Below are 23,193 nucleotides of genomic sequence, written 5' to 3' on the forward strand. Positions count from 1 at the left end.
TCAACTATTCGGTGTATGTTTGACCCAGGAGGATTCCTCGACACTCATCGTTGCTTCATGGTGCCCACCTTGAGGACATGGTGGATTTCAACCGTGGGGGAGTTGATACGATGATTATTATTATTATTATTATTTAGTTAGTTAATTAATTATGGATTTGCATATCTTTTCCATATCTTTTGTCTTGCTCATTAAGTTAGTATCCACTATTATAAATAGTGGACATTGTTATTCATATTATTCATTCAAAAAATATCAATTATCCTTCTATTTTATTTACTCTTACTATCTTTCCTTTCAAACGTGCATAACGCACAAAACCCTAATTTTATCGCCGGATTGATCGACGGGCAAAAGCTCCCGCAACGTTCGACGCAAAATCTACGAGTTAAGGAACTTCATCCTTAACAACATCCCTAGCAAAACTTGGTTGAATAACCATTTTTAAATAATATACTGTCTCGACTTTATTACTATCATTTAAGTTAGATATTTTTATTGAATGATCAAATGAGAAAACTATTGCAAGATAATTTATGTGTTAGATTCAAAATAATTATCTTGTACTTAATTCCAAGAACAAATATATTGGCAGTGGAATTAGAGTATACTAATGATGATTAAATAGTTGCAAGATTTATGTGGCAAAGATAAGAATAGAAGCAAACTGAGTTAATGCAATACTAATATAGTAGTGGTAGATATAATACAAATAATGCCGTCTCCGCATTTAATGATATTAAAACAGCACCTATAATATTTATTGCCTCACCTTTATACATTTCATACGAGCAAGTACCATATTATAAGTTCTATAAATGATCACACGTTAAGTAAATGGTTGATTTTTGTCTCATTCGTTATGGACATGTGGTATCACTCTAATACTATGTCTCAACAATTAAGTAATTACTCATTTTATACCGTTTATATAAATTGCTGGATAAATCAACATAAAAAATGAAAAGATTAAATAAAAGGTGTGCTTATTGAAAAATGAATACATATATTAATGGTGGTAAGGAATAAATAAAAATAATAATACGAATGCACTGTTGAAATGCGTGATATCATGTAGGCCCCCTGACTACCTCCATTTGTTGCGTTTGATTGGTAAAGGCGTGCGTTTAATGCACAACATTCCCTACTTTATTTTTCACCACAGTAGAGGATCCACCTCCAAGCAAGCTTCATCTCTCAATTCCTAATTCTTATAAACCTTCCATATTCAAGAGCCAGCAAGGAGACGACTTGTTTCATAGTAGGAGAAAATTGATTTGAGAGAGATTAGAGCTAATTCTTATAAACCTTCCGTATTGCTGGAATTGGGAAAGTTTTGGGGAAATCAATTGTAATTTTGCTCAAAACGAGATCGTTTTCTTAATACTGGCGTTAGTTATATTTAAAGGAGTGCCACATCAATGAAATTTTGTTGGGTTGGGTCGGGTCGGGTCGGGTTTGAAATTTCGCGTGACCTATAAAATTCATGATTTTAAAGACTATATAAAAAAAGAACTAGATTTTGCCCAAAGTTAGTACCGACCAAGGCCGATATAATATGTTAGTACAATGTTATTATGAAAAATATATATAGCCGACCTATTTCTGAGTGACTCCCTTTTTAAGTTAAGATATTCTCTATGTTCCTTATTAACTTTGAGTTATTTTTTTTCAATATGGATAATAAGAAATAGGAGTAGTTATTTAGTTATGTTAAATGAAAGGAGAATAAAGTTAAAGAGATGAATAATGAATAAAGTAAGAAATATAGTAATAAATTGGGGAAAGAGAAATAATTACTTTTTGCTAAAAACATGAATGACTTAATTATCATGGAATTTTTTTAAAATGAAAAAAAATGACTCAACTATCAAGAAATGGAGAAAGTACTTGGTATTTTATAGTACACGCTTTCAACTGTTTCTACCTTCATCCTATTCGTGTTATATACAGGATTTGCAGTGATTTCTATATAGAATAATATTTAACTTTTATTGGCATTAAAAATACATAGTCTTGCTCTAATTTGAATACGATTTTAAGACTTCCTCCATCTCCTAAAAATAGAAATTTTGGGATGAAACACGTTTTAATAAGTGAACTAGGAATAAAAAAGTAACCGAAGTATTGTTATTGAGAAATAAGGTCAGAAAAAGCTTATAAAAATAAAAATGAATTAATTCTATAGTACATGTCAAAATAGAATAAGAAGACTATTGTTTGGAAACAAATAGTAACTTATTGTTATTGTAGTTTAAACATAATTTAGAATTTATAGAAGCACAGATTAAAGCAGACCGAAGGTGGAATTTGCTTACTATCCATTCTTATATCCACTTTTAGAGCATCCACAGTGGGGCGGACGATAGCCCGCCCGCAACTGTAGCCATGCGGACGATGCCCGATGCATCGTCCGCGGACGATGGCGTCGAAACACGCATCGTCCGCGGCATCGTCCTTCCCACTGCGGGTCACGCGGATGATACCGAGGACGATGCAACGTGTTTTCCTCTTTTTTTCGAAATTTTTATCTATTTAAACCCTTATTTCTCTTTCATTTCCCACACCAATAATTCTCTCTCATCTCTCACTTTCCCCACACACCAATATTTCACTCCCAATCTTTCTCACTGAAAAAAATGAGACCCGACGACGACTGGAGTACCTCGGAGGGCATTACTCGGGCCTTGACTCGGGCCTTATTCGATTGCGTTCATGAGCCTGCGGCGGAATGCTTGGCCGAAATGGAGCGCGAAGCGGCGGAGCAGGCCCAGGTGGTGCGGATCCCACGTCCGATTCGATGTCGGACGTTTGTCCGCCGCGAGCACGACGTAGCTCACCAACGTCTGTTCGCAGACTATTTTGACGAGCAACCACGGTGGGGCCCGGCGGTTTTTCACCGCCGTTTTAGAATGCGGCGAGATCTTTTTCTCAACATTGTCCAAACGTTGTAGGCACGTGATGAATACTTCCAGTATTGGGAAGATGGCATCGGTAGACCCGGACTTACGTCGTTGCAGAAGTGCACGGTTGCGCTCCGGCAGTTGGCCTATGGCACCACGGCGGACATGTTCGACAAGTACCTTCACGTCGGGGAGACAACTGGCTGCGAGTGCCTGAAGAATTTTTGTAGGGGAGTTGTGGAGGCTTATAGCAACACCTATTTGCGAAAGCCGACTGCTGAGGATTGTCATGCCCTGATAAAGATGCACGAGACGGCGCACGACTTTCCTGGAATGCTAGGGAGCATCAATTGTATGCACTGGGAGTGGAAGAATTGCCCGACGACGTGGAGAGGCCAATTTACCAGTGGATACAAGGGCAGCCATCCGACGATGATCCTCGAAGCCGTCGCTGACCATCGGCTCTGGATCTGGCATGCTTACTTTGGTATAGCGGGGTCGAACAACGACATCAACGTCCTCAACTCATCCAACCTCTTCGCCGAGCAATGCAATGGCAACGGCCCGGCCATCGACTTCACTGCCAACGGACGTCAATATCATATGGGGTACTACTTGGCCGATGGCATACACCCGAGGTGGCCTGTTTTTTTTAAGACGATCAGCTGCCCAATGGGTGAGAAGAGAGTTTTATTCGCACAAAAGCAGGAGACTGCGAGGAAGGATGTGGAGCGGGCATTTGGTGTGCTCCAAGCGCGGTGGGCAATAGTGAAGGGTCCGACGCGGTTGTGGTACAAGGATGTCATCGCTGATATCATGTATGCATGCATTATCTTGCATAACATGATAGTCGAACACGAAGGTGGAAGAGTCACCGATTGAGGCGATGATGAAGGTGGATCTAGCTCCAGCACGGCGGCCCCGCCCCACTTTCGAGGATTACCGATGGGCTTCAATGAGTATCTATCTAGACATGCCTTAATGAGCAACCAACAAGACCATGCTCAGCTCATGAACGACATGATTGAAGAAGTTTGAGACCGTAACCGCCGTTGAAAATTTATAGTTTTTTTTATTTCGTAGTGTAATGTTTGAATTTTAATTAAATGAAGTTTTTTTTTTCAATTTTTTTAGTGTTTTAAATATTTAAATAAATAAAATGCTTAGGGCGAACTATAGGGCGGCCTATATGACATCCCGTTGCAGGTGGAATCGCAGGAGGATGAAATGCTGATGTGGCAGAGCATAGGGCGGACTATAGGGCGCCTCATTGTGGATGCCCTTACGGAGTATATACAGTACTGTATATTTTGACTTCTCTAAATTTTAAAAAATTGTCCCACACCTTCAATAGGAAATAGCTAACATGCTTATGTTCTTTGACCTTTTAAACTAAAATCCAAGTAATCTGCCCTTCTCTCCCCACTGCATCTTGTTTATTTTCATCTTTTGATTAATTTTATCATGCCACCAATATTTTGACTTTTCTAAATGTTAAAAAATTGTCCCATTTTCAATAGGAAATAGCTAACATGCTTATGTTCTTTGACCTTTTAAACTAAAATCCAAGTAATCTGTCCTTCTCTCCCCACTGCATGTTGTTTATTTTCATCTTTGATTAATTTTATCATGCCACCAAATAAGTGGCATGGCACATGGAATTTTGTCTCCTAACTCCAATATATAGGAGTTCATGTTCTTGAGATACAATCTTTAAGTCTCAATGGTAGATTGCTTCATGATAGATTATGTATTTCATATTCTTGTTAATTTCATTTTGTTACCGGCCTTTGTCACTTTTATTAAAAAAAAGAAAAAGAATATTACTAGTATGTCATAATACTCCTTATCATTACTAATATTTGAGCTAATCACGCCATGAATTGATGAATACGAGTGGGAATGCTCAAGTATCCACTTGCACACAAAATTAGTGTCATTAATATATGGAATTTTGTAGTACTCCTATGTGCTTACATGTACCCAAATATGAGAGCCTAATTAAGACCATCTGGTAAAGTGACAGGTGGATTACCATTGAACATATCAATGCAACATAGGATGCTCCATCTCCAACCAACCAACCAACCAACATAGGATGCTCTCTCTCATAAGATTTGATAGAATGTACTATAATTACTCTTGAGAGATTTTTGAGAAGCAAGAACAGATCCATGAAAAAGGTTAAGGTAATTTGATTGTAGAAGGAGGGGGCTATACAATTTGAAGAAAAAGTCCCCAGTTTTTTGCTTGCTTGCTGCAGGTTAGCACAAATGTTTGGGATATGGCCTTCTCTCAGTCAGTCATATCTAAATAGAGCTTTATCTACACTTACACTACTACTAGACACCATTACTAACACATGTACATTCCAACAAATCGCAACGTTGTTAGGGTTGTGGTCAGCTCTCCGAAACATGATCACTTGCAAACTTTCTTCAGTCTCTTTGCCGCCTGCACAAATCCTGCAATCACTTGAAGCTCGTCCAGTTGCTACACCCAACACACATATTTTCATCAGTAATCGCAACATTTGTTTCGTCTTCAACAAGACCTTGTGCAAGTAATAACAAACCTGTGAAACAAAATGCCTCTGGACAACATCAATTAGTTGATCCTTGGAAGGGTTAGGATTTGTATCCACCTGAAACCGGACAGATTAGGTTAATGCTCTGTATATAACTGAATTGTAAAGCAAAGAGTATCTTTCTTAGCCGTGGAAGCCACTCACAAGGTTAAAATGCAGCGCATATCTCCAGAGCGCGGCCATCTCAAGTTTGCTGAGGTCGACCTGAGGTATTTAGCAATGATCAATTGTAGTAGATGATTTGCGAGGATGAGATAAAGGCATCAAAAGTTGCTTCAGCCTTTTATTCTAGAATAATGGAAAAGGGAAAGCCTTTCTCACCGAGGACCCTTTTGCTGTAGAAATAGAATCCTTCAGCTGTGATTCAGAGGAGAGAGAGCGACGGAGAGTCTTGTTAGATGAACGGTGAATGCAATGCCTCGACCTATGGGACTTATGAGCATCGTCAAATGCTACAAAATTGCAATACAGCATATAATTAGATCACTTTAATGGATGAATACAAGGTTATACAAAAATGGGGGACAGTATTATTAGAAAAAGTGGTAAACAAAATGTAAGGAATCCTATGTAAATTGACAGCAGGCGTGACTTTCACAATCACTTTTGCACATCTTCAAACATAAAGCAATATTATTGCTTGAACAGGAAATATTTTTATCATAGAACAAGATCAGTTTTCAGCTTCAAAGTTTTTCATTTGATTTTGCAGAAAGAGGACCTCATATAGTCACAGGAGCCAAAATAAAAAAAAAATTCAAAAACCTACCTACAAGGCTTACCAATATCCGAGCTATTCCAATGCTCGTGTTCACTTTCAGGGTAGTCATCTTCTTCGTTCCCAGTAGGAGGTTCAAGAACACTTAAAGCATTTCTTTGCAGCTTCACCTCAATTCCATTAGTGAGAACCTGCACATCCATCAAAAAACTAATTCCACTAAATAATCATCCAATTTCAATGTATCTTTCTCAAGCATCTCCAATCTTTTTTTGAAAAAATTACAAATTTCATGATATAGATCATTCAATTATACAATGATCAACAATCCTAACTTTACTCCAAGAACAGTTTCTGTTGAGTAATTGAGTTGGGAACTCTTAAAAATCTACAGCTCAGATAATACAGAAATACTCATCAATACTTGCAAAACCAACAATGCTGTGTCTAATCAGTCACGGGAAGCACTGAACATCTTAAGTTAATTTGCAATATTCGTTAATTTCATTTAAAATGCCAAAAAAATGAAATCAATGTCAGAATTGCCATGATAAGCTAGTTTGCAATAACAAAACATAGCGAAAGTGATCTTAAGGAAGAAGCATCAAAAAGGGAAACTAAACAAAAAATTTAATCAATTGGTAAAAATAGAAGTCAAATAGCGCCCACATTATGAAAACAACAGTAATTATATCAGATCTAGCACAAAAATCCCACATGCAAATAAATGAATCCATTATCACCAAAGCTCAAACAATACTCGGATGATAAATTTCAATGTCACTTCTGTATAAGTTAAATTCTTTAATTACACAAGTTTAAGCTTAAAAAGGAAATAAAAGCATTAAAATCTTGGCAAAAATGTAATTTTTTAGTCCCAAAATCAAAGCAGAATGATTCCAACTAAAACAAAAAACACATTGCTCCAATAAGCAAATTGAAAATTACAAAACTGACAGAAAAAACGAAAGAAGAAAAGGCGAATTTTGTACTGAAATCATACCAGCCAATGCCATCCACCGAGGCCAACAGCTTTTTTGACGACGCCCTGAAGCCCCACCAGCACCGACTTTGTGCGGTTGTTTCCGGTGACAACAACCTTGGTGTGGCGGGGCAAAACAGATAGCTCCTCCTCGGAGCTGTCGCCGCAGCTGTGGAGATGCGATGAGTGCGATGAGAATCCGACATTGCTCACCACTGCTGCAGCTTCCAGCATTTTTCAATTTCCCACGCAAAAATTGAAGAAAAAATGGAAATCAGTTCCCGAGCTTTAGGTATTGAAATGAGGAAGACAATTCATTGGCTAGCGTAGCTTGTAACTGCCTCTGGATGAAGAGTGCTGGCAATTCAGCAAGAATTTGGGTGTTTTTTGGAGAGAGAAAACACAGTGCGACTGTAGAATTGAAGAAAGATGGGAGAGAGAGTGTGTGTTTGTGTTTGTGTTTTCTTGCTGCTTTTTGTTTAACTTTAATTATTCTGTGAGGAGCTGTGAATCCCGATGGTCTGTAATGGTCCAATCATAGTTCACCACGTACCCACACTGGCTAGCCAATCATGCACTCGAGTTGACTGTTTGACTTCGTGGGGTAGCTACTTGACCAAATTGCCCTTTCATATAAACTTTGCTTTTATTTGTTGTGTTTGTATGCTTTTATTTTTATTTTATGACATACTACTAATATTTGAGATAACACAAATACTGAATCTTGGAAGGTTCGATGTTGGTTGTATATTCTTAATTTATAATTAAAGTATGAATGTGCACAGTTACAACAAGAAGAGTTTGTATTAATATGAAATTGCTAAAGCTAACTTTTACCTGTACGGAAATAGTAAACTATATGAACATTATCCTATTATTCCATTTTATATCCATTGATCAGATTATACCAGGTAGATAAATATGGAGTAGTATAATATAGTTGTTCTTATGTTTATTTGTTGGAATATAATTATTTTACAAGTTACAAAATCTAAAAGCCTCCCTTCTTCCACTCAAAAATCAAAACATGTAAAATAAGAAAAATATATGTGAATTTACTTAATAATAGAGTGATTAATGTTCGAGGCTAATGATCTCAAGTTTGATAGTAATGCGGCATTGAAATTTTTGTCAATTTTGCATATAAAAAAAAAGAGAATAAGTGATTGACAAACCATTGCAGTTTGGTTCAATATCAGATTTAAATTGCTAAGTAGTTATAAATAACATGAAATGTGATTAAGATATATCATCATTATTATTATTATTATTATTATTGTTATCCAGCACATGCCTACTCAACTAACAATGAGAAAAACAGCAATTATTTTTGTATGTTTATGCGACGGTACTGTCACCATTATTCTATTATCACTCCTAAAAATTATTTACTATCCTTGATATTGACATAAGTGTACAAAGGACAATATATTAATTCACAATTCATCTACTATTAAATTATTTTTTGGGAATGAATTCACTGTGTGTGAATTACTTACCGCACCTAACAAGAATTGATCCATATCTTTCTCTTTTGGACAGTTACATGTCCCCAACTAACAATAATTCAAAAATATTCAAGGAATGAAAAAAAAAAGCAAAAATATCAGAAATTATTGACCCAAACTTTGGTCTAAAAAACGACATGTCACGCCAATGCAATAGTCGAGGCAGATGAGATATTCTAGTAATGAGAAAAAGATGAATCATAACATATCGATTTTTCGAGATTAGAAAATATATTTTGTGACAGTTTGCCACAATATTTATATGGCAGTACTTAAATTATTAGTACGGAGTACATTTTAAACATTATATTTACACGTTTCGCACTATCCATTTAAACTTGAAAATCCACTTAATATCACTAGAAGAGTGTGATCATATTTTTATTCACATATATTTTCGTCAAATCAATTCATTCAGTTCAAAAGTGCTTCTAGGATGGATTTTTTTTGCAATAAACTCGAAATCCATTTAATATCGTTAATACCATGATTAAATCTCTATTTATCTCATTATATATTAAGTTTAGCAAACATACAAACAAAGCACTTTTGTTTGCAAAATTGATGTGGAAAGAAGCATAATATTTGAACGAAAGAATATAGGATGAAAAAGGTGAGAAATAGGAAGTAAATGTTTATTTAAGTGAAAAGAAATTTCTCTGATTTGAAGTTTAAACCTGAGGAATTTCTAAGCGCACTTATAGTTATTATTCACATGTTACATCAAGCTATGACTCGAACATCTATAATTTATATGACCAAATTAGATCAAACTACAAAAATCTTAAATAAGAAAAAAATTAAAATTAAAAGAAAAAGGAACCTAATTTCACAATTTTCATATGAATGATGTTTGGCGACTCACAAATTGACCGATACCAAGCATGCGTTCTGTTGGGTATCGGTGGTGCACACCCGAACTCCACATTAGTATGATATTGTCCGCTTTGGGCAAAGCCCTCACGGTTTTACTCTTGGGGTACTCCCCAAAAGGCCTCATACTAATGGAGTTGGGATAGCCCATTTATATGCTTGCAACTCTTGTCTATTCTCCGATGTGGGATATGGTTTGCTTCACCACAATCCTCCCCTCAAACCAAGACCACCAGACCAAGACCACATGTCGGTGCCCCCATGTTACAGGTCACCAGGTCACCACAAGTCTTGGTCGAGCTCACGGAGAGACATCGGAGAACTTGCAAGCGCAACCCACCGAACCCTGAGCCACACAGGCCCAGCCCCTGAACCAGGGCTCTGATACCACTGTAGGGATCAGACTTAGATCGGATTCACTAATTACCAAGACCTCTTTGTTCTTTATAAGGGAGCTCAGTCAAACTCCAACCAAGCGACTGATATTACAAGGAATTGAATATCGAAATACAGAATAGGAGTCTAACTATTACACAAGATAAGAATCCAGTTCAAGCTCCAGTGTCTTCCACCTGTACACTCAACAACCGAGTCAGTAACACAAGAAACCGATCCTCACGGATCTAACAAGGTTACACAAGTAAACACAACAGAACACAAAGCAAACACACTGAAACACAATGCTTCGGCTCAGACACTCGCCAATAGCACCAGCCTATTCTCAAGAACACAGATCTAAGGGAGCACAACTGAATCCTTGGGTGATTAACCTCACACTCCAGATTCCAGCACCAACAGGCTCCACAACACCAGATCTATCACCTCTGAGAACGATCTCAGCAGAAAAACCTCACACATGAAACCCTAATTCGCCCAACACATCAGCAACCGAAGTGGTTGCCTCCTCAGTTACTGTAGCTAGATCCTTTGCACTTTCAACCGTGCAAGATCACCAAAAGAACCAACGGAAAGCCGTCGGAGAAGAAAGCAGAAGGAGAGAGCGAGAGCAAGAGAAGTGAGAGAGAGTGTGTGTAAGTGAATAATGAAACTGAAGGGTCTAACCTCTCACATAACAAGCACACATCGCCATCCAACGGCTTAGAGCCTTGATCCGGGTGAGAGTACACATGGCGGCATCTGGAGTATGAGGAGTAAGTATTGGGCCAAGCCTAATTCAATCATCACATGGGCCAAGGAAATAGACAAGCCCAAATGAAGGTCCACCAATTATTCAACATACTCCACCTTGGACTTCATTCTGAGAAACCAGCAAGTGCTACAAGCTAAAGTGAAACTCATCACAGCCAATAAGACAATCCCCCTCAGCCTCAAAGAACACAACTACCAGCAACAAATATCCCAAGCCTATAAATGGCACTACAACAGAAAAGAAATACCAGCAGGTTTCAGCCAATTTACCATAGTGAATCCCCTCTCGAAGGAGGATTCCACTTGCCCACCTCCTTATGCGACTTGGCGTGCCGATCTAGTCCCCCCGTGGCTCTGATACCACTGTTGGGTATCGGTGGTGCACACCCGAACTCCACATTAGTATGATATTGTCCGCTTTGGGCAAAGCCCTCACGGTTTTGCTCTTGGGGTACTCCCCAAAAGGCCTCATACTAATGGAGTTGGGATAGCCCATTTATATGCTTGCAACTCTTGTCTATTCTCCGATGTGGGATATAGTTTGCTTCACCACACGTTCTACACCACTTTTTTCAGTCCATGCACGCTGCATCATTCGTAGCCTATACCTGCCTCGCTCCCCGCGATGGACAATCTTGCTCGAATCTCATGTCTGACCAAATATTGTCAATAGCGGTGAGTGCTAAAAGTAAATAATTATCAGTAAATTATGTATCGTATGAAGTTGAAATGATATCAATAATTATAACATATACTATTAATGAGAAAATCGTACGATCGATTATAAATAATTAAGGCAACATAGTTGTTTTGTGTCATCTAGCGGCAAATTCACGTATCAAATAAGGTGGAAAGGGAAAGCAAATAAATTGATGGTGAATGGTGATCGCAAAAATTAAAACATTAGCATAAATATCAGGTCCCCCTTTTTCTCACGTAGCCCCCTTTTTCTCACGTAGCCCGCACGGGCTTAACTCAGTTGGTTCCTGGGTGGTAGATTATCCCTAAGCAGACAGGATCGAATGCTGGCAGCCGCAGTGTGGGAGTTTCACCACTGTGATGGCTCCTTGTGTGCTGGTTACCAGTGTAAGTTCCTCCCACCTAATGGGCCGCTGAGGTACCGTGTTTGAACCCCTCCATAGCGATGTCGGGCCGGGTTATGGTGGCGCCTGGGGTGAGCGAATCACCTTTTGTCCCTAAGAGAGAAAGTATGAAGTGCAAAGGGTAGATATGTAATTTCAACGAAAAAGCAAGGCGGGAAATAGGAAACCAATGCATTCCTTCACTGGGTCCCACTTGTACCAACCATGCCTGTCTTTATCAACCATCACTGTTGTCGTATTCAATATCGGACTACGTGTTCCCGCCAACTATGTAAATACAATATGGAGGATTATATCTATTTTCTATTCCCAATAATTAAAATGAATACGAGTAGTAGTTTATTTAGCTTTATTAATTATAAATTCAAGAATATTTTCATAATAACTAAACTCAATTTTAAATATTTTTTTCATAATGTTTCAACTTTTCTGTACTGTTAGCCAATGTGTTCCTCATAAATTTCTCCAAAATCTATCAAATCAACCGTGAATATTAATATGAGTGATGCTAAATGACCATAATATGGTCAGCCATAAACTTAAAATATTAATAAAAATTTGTGTGATTAATGCTAATTCAACAAAATCGATGCACCTCAAAAAGAGTAAACATGTTGAGACTATTGTGACATTTACTTAAAATATACAACTCCTAATATCTTTTATGCAAATATAAGTATAACCCATGTAGTTGAATAATTTTTTTTATATTTTTAATTTATTATACTGCGTAGTTCGTAAATGCATTGGTTTCATTTTCTTTTTTTGTTAAATTTTAATTATTAACCACATTATAGTTTGATTCCATAAAAAAAATATTATTTTTTTATTATTGCATCATAGTAATTTAGTTTCAATTAATCATAGTTCAGTTTCAATTTTGATCACTAATTTAATTACTATTTCAATGATTATAATTTATAAGTTATTTATTAATTGGTTAATTCAAATTTTAGTTGATCTTATATTTTATGAAGAATTTTAATTAATCACAGATTTATTAAAATAATGGAGAGTTTAAACATTTCACAAAATATTAAATAGTACTAATATATGCGTATGCAATACTAGTAATTAATTAGTATATACGTATCACTAGTATACAAATAAATATACTGACTTTGAAGCTATAATACTATATATTTCAATGAAGAAATATAAATAACGGATTACTACCGCAATCAAGTAAAAGGGTAATAGTGTAAACATTGTTTAAGCATTAAATAAGGTAATTAAATGATTTCTATTCATAGTATTTATATTTACTAAAATGTCATTTTATGGCTAGCCACATTATGGCCTCATAGCATTTTCCTATTAATATTGAATGAAAAACAAATAAAAAGTCAATACTACTATTATACTACCACGTCCCCCAAATATTGTCCCACTTTTAGGGCTGACAAAATGGATATCGGGTATTGGATACCCGATACCCAAACCCGAAAAAATCGGGTAATTGGATACCTCATACCAGAAAAATTGGGTTTTGGATCGGGATCGGGTATTGGGTTATTGGAATTTTCGTGTATCGGGTAATACCTGAAAATCCGAAAAAATATATAATTTTAATAATGATTTATTTAATTTACAATTTATTATTTACTTATTGACTTTGACTAAGTTAATCAATTTGAATTTAGGGAATTAGGGATCTACACATTACACATTTTACACTCCCTCCCGCTCCCAGCTCCCTTCCTGACTCTCACTCTGTCTCCCTCTTGGCTACGGGCTGCCTCTCACCCACGACCCACTGACGAGCACCGCCGCCTGCACCGACGAGCTTGTCGTCTTCTCCTCGGCTCCTCCCTCTCCCTCACGCAGACGCAATTCGCCAAGCCCTCTCTGGCTCTCCCTCTCGACCCGCACCGCCCAAGTAGTGCCCGCCTCGCCTGCACCGACGAGCTTGAATGTTGTGTTGTTATTAGGATTAGGAACTTATAGAATTTGGAATTTGTAAGTATTTAACAAGTTGGAACTTAGGAAAAAATATGAAAAAAACAAAGATTTTTTTTTAAATCGGGATCGGGTACCCGATTTTTCGGGAATGGATACTCGAAATCATTTTCGGATCGGGTATCAGGTAGCAAATTATGGTTTTTTCGGGATCGGGTAGCCGAATATTTCCGGTCGGGTACCCGCGGGTACCCGATTTGACAGCCCTGCCCACTTTGATCCGGCACGGGTTTTAAGAAATGTAATGAAAATTGAGTTGAAAAAGTTAGTGGATTGTGGGTCATACTTTTATATATTAGTTTTATAATAAAATGTGAGTAGAAATGAGTTAGTGGAATATGAGGTCAACTATAAAAAATGATAAAAAGTGAAATGAGACAAACTTTGAGGGACGGATGAAAATGAAAAAATTGGACAAACTTTCAGGGACGGAGTTAGTAGTAATATTATTCCAACATTTTGAAAATATCGTTTCTTTTGCAAAAAATATCACTCTTTTTTTTTGGTAAAAAAAGAGGGCAGAGCCCGAAAAAAATATCACTCTTTTATCTCATTAATAATGTATCAGTAGGCTCGGAGCACACAAAAATTAAGGAAGGTAGTTTTTGTTATTATAAATTTAAAACATTTATCTTGTAAATATCTGTTAAGTTTTTAATATTATAAATGGAACAATAAAAAACTAATTTCAGGACATTAAATGGAGCATATAATTTGAAGGAACTCTATTTATTTGGTGGTCCATTGTCTCCATTCCCTTCGAAGAAAAACACATTTCCGACATAATATGCTAAAATTAGTTCAAAGTTTTATCCAACCAGAAATAATGGCGAGATTATCATTCTTCAATTACTCCACTATTTTAAAAATTAGAAAGATACTAGTAGTACTATTTAGATATGTCTCCTTCACATTCTTAATCTTATTCAGAGCATCCGCATCGGTGATCTCCGGGACGGACGGCGTCCCTCCCGCTGGCACGGCTACGCGTAGTCCGCCGCTGCGCTCTTACCGCTGGCACGGCGCTACTCGATGCATCGAGTACGTCCGTGCCGTTGGCATTTTCAATTTTCTTTTTTTAAAAAATTGAATTTAATTTAAAAAAAAAATTTAAATAAAAAAATATATTTTCCCACTTCCCAATAAATTTTATCCGTTTTCTCCCCACTTTTAATTTAATTTTCAATTTTTTCCCCCAAAATTCACATTTTCATCTATAAATATCCTCATTTCCACACAAAAAATTTCTCACCACACTACACAATTCTCATCTAAATTCCCTCATCAATTCTCATTCTTTCACTCTCACAAAAATATCAGCGGGGAGTGGCAGGAGCGAGCTCGACATCATCAGTGCCGCCTTGGCGACCTACCAATCCCAACATTACAAACCATTCAAGTATCTCAAAGCATGGAAGGAGGTGCGTGTGGTAGGTGTATCATCCTCCTCCTGCAAACGGTCGAGGTTCGTATCCCTATCCGACGCCGGCGAGGATGAGGTGGCTAGCCAGCTTGCCGGAGCTAACTTGGGTAGCCCCGACGCTGGCCCGAGCAGTTCCCAACGCCGGCCGCAAGGAAGGAAGAAGGCGACGGCCAACCGCCGTTGCGCCGCGTCTCCATCCGCCCCCCTCCCGCTCCCTTTGTGCCACCTCAACCCCCCACCAACTCGTTGTGGACCCTTTTGGCTCAACTCAATTTGGCCGAAAGGATTCGGATGACTCCCGAGCAACTTGATTCACATTTGGCAATGATACGGGTCTCCGAAAAACATTGGAGATTGGGCCAGAGGACTAGTCTTCCACGGGGGTATTTTAATTATGTAATTTTTAATTTGTAGGATTTTAATTATTTAATTTTTATTTTTTAGGATTTTAAGTATGTAATTTTTATTTTTTAGGATTTAAGTATGGAATTTTTATATTTTTTAAATTTGTAATAGTAGTTTGAGTGTTTTTAATGTATTTTTATATTGTAGAAGTGTTTTTAGTAATTGAAGCATTTAAATTAAAAAATGGAATGGTGGGACCCTTGAGCATGTCTTTGCGGAAGAGCACAAATGTGAGTGTTGTACGGAAAGAGCAGAGAGTAAAAAATGAATAAAAGTGGGCCTGACCCACTTCCATGCTCTTTGCTCTTGCCAAAAAAGCATGGATGAGGATGCTTTCATTTCATTCGTTCTAGTTCTAGTTCTAGTTCTAAGTTCTAGTTCCACTATCTTTAACTATTCTAGTAGTAGTAGTACTACTGCTATTTATTTTACATAAACATTATCTTCGGTTATATTTTTGCTTTGACTATTGAGCGGGCCACACAGGGAGGAAAGTTGTATGAGATTAACACACAATAAGAACTGATATTGTAAGTCATGAGTAATAGTAGTACATTAAAACTAAAGGTCGTATATATATTTCGCATTTTACGAACAGACTATTTAATTGTTAAAATATAATTTTAGTGATGTTGTGTACTAGTAGTACAAACTATTGCAGGAGAGCATAGGTTTAACCAATGTGCACTAATAAAAAAGGTTGAGTATGGTTAGTTGTAGATGAAGGAAGTTATTGTGATAGTGATGCGTAGAATGATTTCGGCGCTGTGTGAACAGTCATAGCATGCATAGAAAAAAAAACACACACAGTAATGTTGACATAGCATAGCATGTGCAATGATCATAAGTGTGGAAATTCAGTTTGGTGTGTGTTCTTTAATGCACAACATTAGATTACACAAAGGTGGTCCTACATTTGCTGAACAAGATAATACTACTAAAATGCTCCCATATAAATTCGTGGTGACTTTTTATATCATTAAAGAGTATTTGATTGACTAGATTATTTACTAGACTAAGAGTATGTAAACTTATGTTTTTGTCTTCCAATTCCTAAACAGATGGAATTTGAGAACAAACATTTTGACTTATGTTTGCCATCTGTGAAGAATATCCAATACCATTTGTAACAAACATAAATACGGCCCAATAATCGATATCCTTTTTCCTAACTTGTCTCAACCCAAAGTTTGTTTCGTCCAAATTTAATAAGTTCTAGAACGACCTTGATTGTAATCAAGAAACACCATATGTATGTGCTACTACAGTCATAACAATTATTCAAATTAGGTTATACATATTTTACACTATCACAAAAACTATAAATCACAGCTCCAATCAGATATTACTACATAACAAGGTTTTCAGTTTTCTACTCCCCTGTCCTCATAGGCTTTTTTTCCCTCATATACTGAATTTAGCATATCGAATGACAACCTCATTTTCTTCCAGTTTTCTACCTTGTTTTCCCTAAGAATGTTGGGATTTAGAATGCTGCAAAACAGAAATAGGTCTTGATCTTGTTGATTCTGCTTGAACCGCCATTCTTCTTCTCTTCTCTTGCCGCACCATTCGATGTCGAAGCTCCTCCAGCTTTCGACTGCACTTTTTTATCTTTTGAAGTTTCGTCTGCGCCTGGACTGGTGCTTGGAGTCTCAGCGACATCACCTCTTACAGAATCGTACACTACAGAAGAACCTATAAGACACAATTCGACACAAAAAATGATCAAGCCATCAGTATTTACGTGATAGGAAAACGTAACCAAAGATTTCGAGTGCAAATGACTTACCGGGAAGTGCAGGCTGCAAGACCACGTCGTTTTGCACAATTTGTGCGCTAAATCTGTGACATGAACGTGAAAATTGCTCTTCTCTGCAACTCTTCTCCACTTCTTCCTCGAGATCCCACAGAAAATCAGCAGAACCAAAATGATCAGAACCAAAATATTCTTCTGATAACTTGCTTGGACAGCTCGAGTTCTGTGAGCTCGAAGAATGTGATCCAGGATCTTGTAAATCATTCAATTCCAAGAAGTCGCCTCTAGAGAAGCATTCTCCTTCGGAAAAGTCTTCTGGAGGAGAGCTTGGTTTCACATCAGATGCCATAGCAAGTGTTCTGACATCACTTTCTCTATTCGCCTACAAATGATTTAACCACGTTCAAGCAAAAAATGGAATAGGGAGGTCAAAACAAGACCTCTGCCTCCATCTTCATGTCACACTATATTGGAATGCTTCTTTCACAAGAAGAAAGGTAACATCATATATGACACCAGAAGTTTCTATATGATAAAAGTTTAACAACTCATTTTTCTTCTCATTTTGGTACATGCACGGCAATAGAGTAATGATTACTGTATTGCTAATACATGCTTGCAATTACATGTGACAAAAGCTATGGATAAATTCATGAACATATCCTATGCTATAATATATCAATCCAGCTAAGGATAACTTCGTATCTTAGACGAACAGGTGAACTGATACTGTGCCTAGAAAGAAGATCTTAAAGAAATTAACAGAAAAGATCCAACAAATTTGTAATGGAAGAGTAATGATCTGTACTATTTAGTAGCTTTCAAGATTCAGGACTGCACAGAAGGATTAACAGGATATGAAGCATAAAAGCTAGAAATCAAGCCACTGCATAGAGATGTGAACCTACCTGAGGTTCATGCTCCGTGTCCTGGTCAGATGTTACATTAGCTTCAGGTTTGATCGACTTCACTGGATTGAGATTCTTTGACTCAATGATGTTTTTGCAGTTTTGGGATACCATCTTGCTCCTGGAAATGTCGTCACCACAGAGGAAGACTCTGCATAGCGATCTGGAAGCCTGCACAAACTCCAACCAAACCGGCAAATTTACTGGTAGGTTGGCTGTAATGTGAACAAAAGAACAAAAGAACAAAATCATAGATAAATCGTTCCTTTGCGTACCTTTGGACTACATTTGTCACTTAATTCATCAGGTGAAATCTTGTACTCTTGCATAAGCCAATTAGTTAACTGTTCATCGGGAGCTAAGCCTTCAAAGTATTCAAGAGTGGTTCTCCAACCATTTATCCCATTGTTTGAGTAAACCTTACAAGGTTCTCCTTTGGCTTTCCAGAACCCATCATTAGTAAACCCTTTTTTCACATTCGAGTGGACCAAGAACCACATTCCATCTGGAGGACATGTTTAAGATTGGGAGCAAGCTTTCAAAGCTCTGCGGCTACACATGGTTTTATATTATCCTACCTATTTTGTTAACCCAAATTACCTCAACGCAACTATATATATATATATATATATATCAATTCTCAAGATATCATAGTACTTTAAAATTGGCTATTGACATCTGTATCATATATTTGAGTACTGGAAGAAGGCCTATGCCATTATATCTGGATCTTTAAATATAAGTTGTCTGCATGAACACATCAACTAAATGGATTAAGTAAACTATCAACAAAAAAAGTAAAATGACCATAATATCAATACAAACTATAAGGAAACAGACCATAATAAGACATGTTCGACCAGAAAATGCCAACAACTCTTTCCGGGGGGCTAGATTGTTGTATTACACTCCCTCCGTCCACGAAAAATGTGTCATTATGGACGGCAAGCACAAATTTAGATAAAATAGTTGGTTGTGTGGTGGACATTGTGACTTGAGTAGACGCACTTTACATGTGTGGTGTATATCGTGAGTTGTGTGTACAGTACTACTCTAAATAGAAGGAGATGAAAATTTCGTGGACGGACCGAAAAGGAAATAAGAGCAAATTTTTTCGTGGAGTAGTAGTTAAAAGCTATGACTAGATAGATATCAATTCAATTATTTACGATTGCAAATTGTAATCAAACAAGAATGACACTCATGATAACATAATCGACACCGTGTGAAGATGCTTGACCGGATTGCCAATGTTGATTGAGCCGTGAACTTGTTCTACAAGACTTGTGATTTGTTAAAAAAGATCTATAACCCAAACTGAAAACTAACCATGATTCTTTTTTTCCACCAAATCAAGAACTCAAATTAATCTTTTATCTAGAGAATTATACCTAGATATCAGGTTCTATAAGTCATTGACAGCAAGAATGAAACGACTAACCAGGTAAATTACTGGGATGGGACTGGAAAGGGTTTGAATCATCTAGCACGTTATCTGGGATACGGGACCCTGGTGAGTTATTTGCAAGTAACAAAATAATTTGCTCATCGCTCCAGTAAAATCCAATCTGGCATGGAGGGGGCTGTGCCGGGGGACACATCTCAACCCAAGTGAACGAAGAGCCGCAAAAACAGGGTGCTTTATCTGATTGAGTTAGAGAGAAAGATGAATGGAAGCACGAGAAAGTTCATCTAGATTAACAAAATGCATATGCGGGGAGAGGAAAGGAAAGGAAATGAATCTAAAATGATGCTAATAAACATTAACCATTAACCAATAGCCACAACCCATTTTCAAGTAGAACAACAAACTATAGGGATGCATCCTGATACACTGCAGAAGTGTAGTGTTTTATATGCTGTTGCAATATTCAAGTTATAATGCAGAAAGCCTTGAGCACAAGTAATCCCCTTTTGCATAAATTAACCAAATCTAACCAAAAAATGTGGAAAATATAAACGAAAAGGTAAATTAAAACAAGAAATCTAATACACAAATAAATGCAATTAAATGTGTGTAGCAAGAATTAGTTTTAAGCAGAAAGCATAAAGTTAAACTAATGATTTGTTGCCTTAAATGATTCGAGCCATTGAATCCTACAATCACACAGTTGCCTGAGTCAAAAGTCAACAACAGGGGATCGATGAAAAGTAGTTATAGCAAACCAAATGTATGTAAACCCAAAACGGGTGCGGAACAGTTTTAATTTAAACATGATCGGGCACACGATCACATGAAATTAGCACTCGTGAAAATCAGGAACATACATTACAGCATGAACGATAAAAACTCAGCGAAACACAAAAAGAAGCAACCCACAAAACCCAAATAAAAACTGCAATCACAAACAGGCAAGGAATAAAAATAGCAATCAGACCAAGAAGCAAATAATCAGACTGCAATACACAAGAAATCCAGTGCAAAAGAAGGTAAATTGATGGAGGTTTGAGAAGTGCAAGATTGTACCTTGAGGTATCTGCGTCTTCGTCACTTAAGCAAGTGAAAGCCCCCAAATTAAGAATGAAATATGATTAGCGTAGTTGGTGGTATTTTTATAGAGGGTATGGGGGCTAGCTTACCGCCGTTGGATTATTACACTACAAGACCTCAGTGTGGTTGTGGTTGCTTAGCAAGAGACGCCAGTGACGTGGCGGCGCAGCAGTGGCGGAGTAACGCGAGTGGGCCCCAGATCACACGGTGGCTCTTCTCCACAGCCTCTTTCGAGGAAGATTCATTCATCTCATTTTTATCCAAAAAGCATTTTGGTATTTTGGCGGTCGACGCTGACTCTATCTCCCCCTTGGACGATGACGTCACAACCACCATCCCCATTTAAGTTATGATGATGACATAATGATTTAAGTTCAAACAGAGAGAAAATAAAAATTTTATTTATCTCTATATTTTATAATTAAAACAAAGTATACAAATTTTAAAAACATTATGAAATTAACCTTTAATCAAAAAATTACTCCGCATAACTACTCTCGACTTAAGAGCATGCGTAACGCAAGGGGCCGGGCCGCATCTCGCGAGTCCCGGCCCGTCCCGAGCGTTGCACGGAGGAGAGTCACGGCCCAGGCCGCTCCCGGGGCCGCGTTCCCGGCCTGGCTAGCGTCCCGCATCCCGGCCCGGGACGGCGTTGCACGGTGACGGGCCGCAAGGCGCGAGTCCCGGCCCAGCGTTGCACGGTGACGGGCCGGGCCGCAAATCCATTTTTTTAATTCGATGTCTATAAATACGAGCCTTTGTTGTGCATAAATCTTACGTGCATTCAATTTCAATCCTACGTTACATTTCAATCCTCTATTAACTCGAACAATTATACCCTTTGTGTCGGTGTAAATGGATTGGTTCAACAGCGATCAACGTGAGATGGAGGAGTTCGTTAACTCAAACAATTGGTACATACCGGTGTCGCCACCATCGCAACCGACGCCTAGTCCGGGAGTCGGTAGCAACGTCGACGGAACATCGCCGGTCACCACCGAAGAGTTCGAGGTCAGTGAGATGGAGCCCGCTCAAGAGCGGGGCAAGGGGAAGGTGGGCGAGGAGGATGGGCCGAAGAAGTACAGTCCGCAAGAGACAATGTGGCTTGCGAGGAACTACATCGACATCGCCGAGGATCCTATCATCGGCAACCAGCAAACCAACAAGGTTTTTTGGGAGCGGATTGCTGAGAAGTATAACGCTGGCCGTCCTAAAGGGTCGATCGAGCGTAGCTACGTGAAGCTGCGCAAGCATTGGGGCCGGGTCCAGGCGGATATGAGCAAATGGAACGGAAAGTGGGTCAACGTAGTCCGGATGTGGCCGAGCGGGCACAGCGAGGCGGACCTCGTCCAGATGGCGAAGGATGCGTTCTTCGCTGACGGGAAGAAGGCCTTCAAGTACATCGACGTTTGGAAGCTCGTCGAGAAGAGCCCGAAGTACACCAACGGTGCCGAGCCGGCGGCAACTGGGGCGGCGAAGAGAACCAAAGTTTCCGCCTCCGGAAACTACTCTTCGAGCGAAGGAGGTCCGGCGATCGACCTCAACGTGACGGACGACGACGTCTTCGGCTCCTCTCCTAGCATTCAGAGCCGGCCGATGGGAACAAAGGCGGCCAAGAGGAAAGCAATGGGGAAGGCAACTGCGAGCAACTCCGCTATGGTGCCACCACCGACCAATCCGTCTCTGGATAAGATGTCCGACACTTTGTCGGAGATGAATATTACATGGCGGATGAGCCAGCTGACGGAGTTGACAGCGAGGGATACATCGAAGATGTCGGACGAGGAGCTCGAGTTGCTCCGTGAGATGATCGCCTACCTTCGCGCCCAAATGAAGAAGTAGTAGTCGTGGCCCGGGTTTCTTGTATTTTAAATTTGCTTCGTCTAGTAATGTAATGTTAATTTCAAATGAACAATGCATTTTTCCGGTTTCAATTGTTCAACGAATTGCGTTTTCGAGTTAAATAGGTTGGAGTTGTGAATATTGTCATTTATTAGTTGCGGCCCGAGTTGCGGCCTGCAGGGTTACAACAGTTGGGACCTTGGCCGCAACTGTAGAGGAATGATGACGTGGAGGGGACTTGGGGCCGGAAATGGGGACGGGGTTACTGATGCCTAAAAGGCTAGTACATGACGAAAAAGGTTCGTAATCCAAATTAGAAAAAACACAAAACTGAATGATGTAACATTCTCAACCATAACAAAGTACTTTAACATAAAACTACATAATTACAAAATTTTAAACAATCTCGAAGAGTTTGGATACTTGAGTGGAATAAATATGTTGAGAACATCAGCTGGAAAAATGCTGTCAAAAGATTATGATTAGAATTTAAGGAAATAACGAAAGAGAGGAATACAAATATTTTTGGTGGACATACCTCATTTGTGAACTGAAGTGGCATATTTGGTTTTGTGTGGGCCCA

At 38.5% G+C, this 23,193-nt stretch overlaps 2 protein-coding genes across 4 annotated transcripts; both read right to left on the reverse strand.

The window, feature by feature from the left end:
* Positions 1 to 5,072: 5,072 nt before the first annotated feature.
* LOC121801875 lies at positions 5,073 to 7,638 on the reverse strand. Its single transcript, XM_042201325.1, has 6 exons — positions 7,212 to 7,638; positions 6,273 to 6,399; positions 5,812 to 5,942; positions 5,635 to 5,694; positions 5,479 to 5,547; positions 5,073 to 5,396 (listed from the first exon to the last, which is right to left on the reverse strand). Exons 1-6 carry the CDS (start codon positions 7,422 to 7,424, stop codon positions 5,325 to 5,327), a joined length of 672 nt encoding a protein of 223 aa, XP_042057259.1. The 5' UTR covers positions 7,425 to 7,638; the 3' UTR covers positions 5,073 to 5,324.
* A 9,202-nt stretch (positions 7,639 to 16,840) lies between these two features.
* On the reverse strand, positions 16,841 to 20,995 carry LOC121805589 (NAC domain-containing protein 41-like). Of its 3 annotated transcripts, XM_042205504.1 has the most exons (7): positions 20,858 to 20,995; positions 20,745 to 20,768; positions 19,719 to 19,922; positions 18,553 to 18,782; positions 18,278 to 18,448; positions 17,403 to 17,751; positions 16,841 to 17,308 (listed from the first exon to the last, which is right to left on the reverse strand). In XM_042205504.1, exons 3-7 carry the CDS (start codon positions 19,876 to 19,878, stop codon positions 17,097 to 17,099), a joined length of 1,122 nt encoding a protein of 373 aa, XP_042061438.1. In that variant the 5' UTR covers positions 19,879 to 19,922; positions 20,745 to 20,768; positions 20,858 to 20,995; the 3' UTR covers positions 16,841 to 17,096. The 3 variants fall into 3 exon arrangements, with proteins under 3 accessions (XP_042061438.1, XP_042061437.1, XP_042061439.1); XM_042205503.1 differs by having other exon boundaries at positions 20,745 to 20,990; XM_042205505.1 differs by lacking the exons at positions 20,745 to 20,768; positions 20,858 to 20,995 and having other exon boundaries at positions 18,553 to 19,024; positions 19,719 to 19,857.
* Positions 20,996 to 23,193: the final 2,198 nt, after the last annotated feature.

The sequence above is a fragment of the Salvia splendens genome, chromosome 5 (genome assembly GCF_004379255.2).
Source record: "Salvia splendens isolate huo1 chromosome 5, SspV2, whole genome shotgun sequence".
Lineage (NCBI taxonomy): Eukaryota > Viridiplantae > Streptophyta > Magnoliopsida > Lamiales > Lamiaceae > Salvia > Salvia splendens.